This window comes from Belonocnema kinseyi, chromosome 8 (genome assembly GCF_010883055.1).
Source record: "Belonocnema kinseyi isolate 2016_QV_RU_SX_M_011 chromosome 8, B_treatae_v1, whole genome shotgun sequence".
Classification (NCBI taxonomy): domain Eukaryota; kingdom Metazoa; phylum Arthropoda; class Insecta; order Hymenoptera; family Cynipidae; genus Belonocnema; species Belonocnema kinseyi.
In genome coordinates, this window is record NC_046664.1 from 109,862,947 (window position 1) to 109,870,894 (window position 7,948).

General features: G+C 32.7%; 1 protein-coding gene across 8 annotated transcripts in view; it reads right to left on the reverse strand.

The window, feature by feature from the left end:
* The window catches only part of LOC117178167 (protein groucho-like), a 397,186-nt gene that overhangs the window by 388,676 nt on the left and 562 nt on the right, over positions 1-7,948 (reverse strand). For 7 of the 8 annotated variants that reach the window (XM_033369453.1, XM_033369452.1, XM_033369451.1 and 4 more), the window contains exon 2: positions 4,307-4,971. In XM_033369453.1, coding sequence (XP_033225344.1) covers positions 4,307-4,342 — 36 coding nt within the window. In that variant the 5' untranslated portion in view covers positions 4,343-4,971. Of the gene's footprint in view, positions 1-4,306; positions 5,009-7,948 lie in introns of all 8 variants that reach the window. The other variant, XM_033369448.1, reaches the window with a different exon arrangement.

The following is a 7,948-nucleotide window of genomic DNA, read 5'->3' on the forward strand; positions in this document are numbered from 1 at the left end:
CTTTCCGACAGAATATTTTTTTTTGCCGTTCTAATTGATTTAGGCAAAAAAAATTGAAAAATAATTTTTTTTAATTTCGTTCAAATGAACGTTCGTAACTTCCAGTACATCTATTTTTTGTATAAAATTAAAATCCTTCTTGATTACAATATCAAATATCACGTTTTTCGTTAAAAAATTATCTTCTTTGGTTAATAATTCCATAACATAGTTGAGAGTGAAGCTACTTTGTTTAAAATTAATTTAGTTGTTTGATGACTGATCAATTTAGTTGATAGAAATTTTTTTCAACATTTAATTAATTTGTTGGAAATTAAGATTTCTAGTTGACAATTAATTGCTTTGAGTGAAAATTTAAGTCGTAAATATGTGGTTCAGAATTTATCATTCTTAAGATGAAAATTTAAATATTTGGTTAAAAATTCCTGTATTTGATTGAAAATTCGAATTTTCTGGGAGATTATTTAATCTTCTAGGTGACTCATTCATTTTTTGGTTTAAAATTGTTTTAAAAATTTACATATTTTATTGAAAATGCCTGTATCTTGTGTAAAAATCATCTTTTTGGTTGAAAATAAGTTTTTTCTAATTTACAATTCATTTCTTTAACTGAGAATGTTACTGTTGCAATTTTTTGTCGGAAATTGATCTTTTTAAATATAAATTTAATCTTTTTTGTTAAAAAATATACTATTTCGTTGAAAATTTAATTTCATTTAATTGCAAATTCATTTTTTACTGAAAATTTAACTATTCTATTTTTAGTTCAAAATCTATCTGTTTTAGGTGAAAGTTCGTGTTTTTTGTCAGAAGTGTACTCTCAATTGTTGAAAATTGATCTTTTCGGTTACAAATTAATTTCTTTGCTAGAAAATTAAACTACATTGTGAAAATTTCTTTATTATGTTTTTTTTTTGTTAACAATTTATTTTACTAACTGAAAATTTAACTATTTTATGTTTGGGTTAAAATTTATCTATTCAGTTAAGAATGCATGTAATAATTATAGTTTTTTAATAATTAATCATTTTATTTAAAAATCGACTCGAATTATTCCAATTTTGTGCAAAAGTTACTTTATTCTTTGATCTTTTTCGTTAAAAAATTATTTGTTTTGTAGGAAATTCAAGAGTTCCATTTTTTTAACAGCTCATCATTTATCTGGTCGAAAAATAAATTTCCAATTAAAACAATTAACTGTCAATTATAAATCTTAATCTTCAACAAAGTAATTAAATTTTGAGAAAAATGTTTATCTGGTCTAAAATGTTTAAATAGTCATCAACCAAATAAATTAATTTTCAACAAAGTGATATCACTTTCGACTATGTAATGGAATTATTAACCAAAGAAGATCATTTTTAACGAGAAACGTGATATTTGATATTAAAATATAAAAAGATGGCTTAATGTGCATTGCATTAATTTTATTTTATAATTTTATTTTTGAAATTTTCCTCATTGAGAACCTGCATTGCAGTGACGTGACGGCCACCCGAAGGCCAAGTCTATTGTCGGGAAAAGTGAGCAAAAAAATTTCGAAGGGTTCAATATCATCGAAAGAGGTAATCGTTCTCGGTCCCGCTCCCCTTGCTGCCATTAGGACTCATAATCACCGCTGCTTCCAATATTTATAGCTTAAATTTTGAAATTTATTTGTTTAAAGCTTTAAAAGAGGCCCTAAATATTATTATTCTGACCTACAAATTGGAAAATGTATTGTATGAAAATGGAGGAACACTTGCAAGAAGTTTCATCTCAAAAGCATCCCCTTAAATATATCAAATTGCGCACTGAAGTTGAGCATTTGCTCCAGTACAAATCGCCTGATTTATTTTCGACGTTTTTTCCAGGATATTTCAGATTTTATTTTATTTGTTCAGAAATAAAAGAATTGTGCAGCTAATCCAATTTCATAGCGCAGCCGTTGATAATAGGTCCAGAATAGATAGAACCTTTTTTGTGTACTATAAAATTATGAACATTTTTTCACATCGCCATATTCGACCTAAAATCAACAGTTCTCGAGTAATTTCAAAAAACATGTTATTGTTTAACACTTTCCAGAATTTCGGGACTTTGCCGTACACGTATGTTTGGGGACTTTTTACAATATCTTTATAAAGCCATTGCCAACGTATCTTTGAAAAAAATGCTACTTTTACGCATTTTTTTCTCAAATCCTTCATTGACTGGCCTATAACAGCAGTTTTGGGGTTTGTCTCGCACGGGCCTTGCTTGGAAATCTGTGTTCTCGAAACGTAAACAGTTAGGACCGCCTGAATTGTTTCCAATTGGAATACCTAATATACTCTACTGACTACTCGCACACTGCGGCCAATTGCGGTCAATTCAAAGACTTACGCGCTCTCTTGTTTCTTAACCCTTTTTTTATTCTTTCTCTCGTCCTTTTTTAAGTCTTCTGTATACGCTCGTAATTTCACGCGCCACATGACCTCAAAGTCTCACAGACCGGACGTGTAGGGCCACCGGTTTCGCGCGTGTCTGTTTTCTTTCTTCCATTTTGCAGTCCTTCCCTACCGCTTTCCCGAAGCTGCGATTTATTTTTATCGTAAAGAGAAATTTCTAGTAGAAACCGGAAGACCGGTTTGGGATTTACTCCCCAAGTGTCCGGCAGTCCAAGAAAGACAGTGGCGACGTGGGTTGAAAACGCGATTTTTTGTCCCATTTCTTCCACCAGTCTAACAAAGTGAACATCCTTGTTTTTTTCACTGGATATTCGTTATACAGACATTCAGTTTTCATTTACATGAGTGAAATATAGTCATATATCAGGAATTATTAAAAAAATGTTATATAATTGAAATCTAGGAAATAAAACATGCTTGCATCTTTACAAATAAATTTGTTTAAAAAGATTAAATTAAAACCCTGAAATGGCGTTGCCCTATCGCTGTATGAAAAATGTCAACGGACTGCGATTCGAGCGATTCGTACAACAAAGAAAAAAGTAGTACGTAATTGTAGTTTTTACTCTGCTGACAATGCATATACGAACGTGACACGACACACAATATCCGCTTTATTAGGTTACTATAATCGCAGTACTGCTGAGCCCATGGCATGATAATAATAACTGGTACAGCAATAATCATCATAACGAACGCTCGCGTAACGCATCCGTTCGCCCAGGCTACACAGAAATTAATTTGCGTATTTTACCAATGAGACAATCACCACTGTGACAGTCTATGCTCAATCAATACAAATGGTTTTCGTCCTACGTGCAGTGGATTCGAATTCCAAAAGCCACTTTAGAATTGCACATTCAATACTGACAAGTTATCGCACGTTGAACAAAAAAATACCTTCATCTATGTTTTCTTATACCTGACGATGTTAACCCAAATATTGTATATAAACCGGAACTGCACAATAATATCGTTTTTCAAACATTCGATATTGACGAATTTCCAGTTTTAAGTGCATAATCAAACATTTTTATTATAAAGCCAGAAGAATTTAAGAACTTATAATTTAAAACATTCATACTCAAACTCATATTTTATTTCATAAACCATATTTATTGACTGAGAAGCAAACCTATATAATGCGGTTATGATACTATAGTGCAAAAGGGAGATTCTAATGTCGAGCTGAAAACCCTTTTTTAATAACAAAGATATTAAAAACATAAATGCACTACTTCTCAAATTCCATTTCATTTTTATGCGCAAACTAAAAGGTATGATAAAAACGGAAATCCACTAATTAGGATCTTGCTTTGAAACCTCAATTTCGTACGGAAAATGCAAATATGTCCTAAAGCAATTTTGGAAAAGGTTGTTAATAATCATTGTAAAAATTAAAGGAAACATTGGAGAGAATTTTTTGTTTAAACTAAATATATTTTAAAATATTTTTGTTATTATATTTGAAATGAAATATATTGTCCTTACGACGTCTTTATTATATGAATATAATATCAAAATCTTTTAAAAACATAAATATCCTTAATATCTCTTATTCTTAATGTATTATGGGACTCAGGCTATAATGTATTTCCACTCTCTTAAATAAAATTCTTAAACTTGGATTGGTTTTGTACCAATTTTACGATAATTTTTACATACAGATTTAGTTGGATGAGATAACAATCTAGACCAAGGTATAATAATCGCACCTCCGCTAGGCAACTTATTATATGAATACAATTTAATTACCTTACGGTCTCGAAAGAGAACATATCAGATTCTTTCATTCAGAAGAAAGAGAATAAAGCTGCAAAATTAAATTCCATTCAGACAAAAGATAAAACTAAATAAAAATTGTTCTGTGTACTTACGGGAGCGGCTGGGAGTCTCGCCGGCGCGGGATACATCTTAATTGTTTCACAAAGTGCGGAAAGGCCGTCAACTGTTCCAATGGGTCACTTCATTGTTGAATTTTGTCATGAAGTTTTCCGGATCCATTCTTCACTTCTTGGTAAAAATCAACGGTCAATTTACGCCTCGTCAGCATTAACGTTCCTTCGGTTTCAAATTCACACTAACACTGTGTTTCTGTGGAACGTGACGGCCCTCTGCACACACGTGATCCCTCCTTTAGCCTCGGGAATCTTTCACTTGTTCTTTCTTCTTTTTCTACATATTCCTTTTTCACCAACTTAATTCACTATATCTTTCGCCCACTCCAATTTACGACGGCAATCCGACGAGCTCGTAATTCGGAGACAAAGGCCTACGATGATCGCTTCTTCATCATCGATATTGCATCACAACTAAACCACATTCTCCAAACTCCTGACGATCTTCACCGAGGTTTTAATTTTTTTTTACAATCTCTTTCAGGTTTTCTTCTTTCACTTATTTCGTCCGGTAAAGCGGATCCTCACCCCTTGCGAAACACCCCGGAAAGTAAGTTCGAGGATGGGACTTAACTTCGGCAAGGCGAGGTCGTTTTGCTTGTTTTTTCCTCTTCTTTTAGTTTACCAAGTTTCAAACTCGTAAACTTCGTACCACCGTGCCAAAGCCGTTAAATTCCTTATCTACCGTATTTACACGATTGTAGCTACTTTTACGATAAATTGGAAGAGACGCGAAGAAATTATTTTTCTACGAACAGACCTAGGTGAAAGGATTCGCGGAAGCTGGGTATCGAAACTTTTCTACATCCCCCGGACGCCCGAATTTAAAACTGGTTTCAATATTTACGTAATTTATTATTTAGTTTTGATTGAAAGTCGTCCTCAAGAAATAACTCTTTGAAAAGACTTTTTAAAACATACAGTGTATTTTTTGTCAGATGAACATATAAATGGAACAAACAATTATGGATACAGAGTATTACGAGAAAGCTTATCTCGACAATAATATTAAAGCGTATTTTGTTGCTCCATAAATTACGCAAGTGATATCGGTAATTGCTGTTGTGGTATCGCTAGTAACTTGTTTTCCATGTTTCGTATCGCGATAATTTTCGAAAATCACCAACATTCAGAAAATGGCAATGAACAAAATCTCAACTGAAAACCAATAGTTATAATGCCACATCAATTGTCAATATTTCTTGCCATTGCCTTAATTATTTTCAAGGTAGTAAAGGCTTAAATCGTCGCTATTGAGAGTAAATGTTCGCACGCTAAAAGCATTGATGTTAAACGCATAGGCATGTGAATATGGCTTTACGAGGCGCTGGAACGATCGATTTACGACAATGTATAAGATCGAAACTCTTGGTACCGAGATCGTTCATTCTAATATCCAAGACGTGTTCTACTTGGAGACAAAGTAAAATTGAGGCAAAAAAAGTGAAGGAGAAAGAAATCTGAAAGAAACCCTAGTGAAGCTCAGTCCTTGGATCATGTTTCAACTTTTTAACTTCAAAGCACTATATATAATCGCTCTTCATTCTCTTCTTTTTTGAAATCTTCAACTAGATTCGAGATTACTTAATTTCAGAAAGAATCTAACTTAGTGTAAAATTGCGAAATAACAATTGAGGTTATCTAAAAATTCATCTAAGCAGTTCAAGAAGCTCTAATTATACAAAAGAGATAGGGAGGGTATTTTTAAGAATAAATTAATTAATTTGATTCGCATTACATCAGTATAATAGCACCCCTCGACGATTGATTTTCAGCGTGATCCCAAAGTGATGTTTATAATATTAATGCAACGCTCCCCTCTGTTGTTCTCGTTTACTTTCCAATGAGGCAGAATCTCCCTTTTGGCGGACTCTTTAACTCATTTACCCTCGACGAGGGGCTCGGTTCGTCATCTCTATTAACTTTTTCTTGTCTTGTTTGACCCCTCTTTTATCTTTCTTTTTTTCTGTCCTCTTTTTTCTGATATATTTCGCTGCTTGTCTTTTTGATCTTAAAAGATAATCCAAATGGAAGCGATAAAATAGTTCGAGATAACCTGATAAATAGTGTGTGAATGTCGCCTAGGAATTTACGAGGATGAAACGTTTACAAAATCGATACCGTACATGAACGTCAAGACAACAACTATATACTTTCCGACTTCTTCTGCGCACGAACTTATTTCACCCTTTCTTTGTATTCCTTACGGGGACTGGAACATTCTCATCTGAATGGTGTAAATTCAGAAAAATAATAATTCAATAGTGTTAAAAATCAGTTAATTTTTTTATATTTCAAGATATTATAATGACCCAAACGACTGTTAACATCTATTGTTTACAATTATGTTAAATGTTTACCGCTATAATCCAAAATACTCAATTTGAAGTGAATTCTCAAATAAAGAAAAAAAATATATTATCCGGAAAATCATTAGCAAGGAACAAATAGCCCCAGTAAAAAAATCGTATTATCACGCCCCAAGGATCGTTTGCGCTCAGTTATTTAGTCGCCGCCTACGAACTCTCACCCTTCTGCAATTTCTCTCCCTCGACTCTCGAGTAGATTCTTGAGCTGCCTCGTAATTGAGAATTAATAATAAAAAAAAAACAATAGAGTCGGGATTTTTCACGGTTTGCCAACGTATCGATTGTCTTGATGATTTAACGAGGTATTATAATTGGTGGTTATGCTCGACTTTTAGACTATAGCAATCCGCTCTATACCAACTGCGGGTAGCATAAATTAAACTAATTAATCGACTCGTGAACTGAGAGAATTAGAAAAATTAATGATTTATTTTTCATTGTGAATCGGGCGGAATAAAGATATTTTTTGAAAAGGACCAGATGAAAAAACCAACAATAATAATAATTAAAATTAGAGTTTTTATTATAGTTGCTGATTTCTCCCAGATCTCTTTTGCGTTATAAGAACACATAGCTACAGTAATACTGTACAATACGTAAAACTGACTACAATTGATTATAGTTATCGTAAATATCAGATATTATCACTTATTCTATTCATTTCTTCTGAATTTGATTAATAATTCAATAATAACACTAAATTAATTATATATGCGAGGACAAAAATAAGTTATCAGAAGTTTAACACACTCGGCCCCTTTGCATCGCATTCGTCAGGTTGTGTACACGTCATATAATATATGTGCCATGGGAGCATGTTCTGACACTATCATTCATCTAAGAAGGATCAAACCAGATCCACAAATATAATGGCATGCTTTTTTCAGCGGCTTAAATGTCGAAGGTGATTTAAGCCTAGAGCGCAAGCATACACTTTTTATCTCATCTTTTTTTTGAGCCTGCGTTTTACAACTCTGCATAAAATTCGTTACTTTCCGCTACTTACGTTTAAATTTTCATTTACATTCAGGAGAAAATTCAACCAACATTGTCAAAGTTTTATGTCAGACTTCTTAATCCTTGATTGGAAGCAAAATAAAAGGCCTATGTTAAATCCAAGTTCGTATGCCGATTAGAAAAATATATCATAAACTACTGCATATATTTTAAAAAAAATCACCGATTATGGGACTTAGAGCTACAATACAGTGATAAGCGTCTTTCAAACAATTTTTTTCAGGCAAAAATTGAA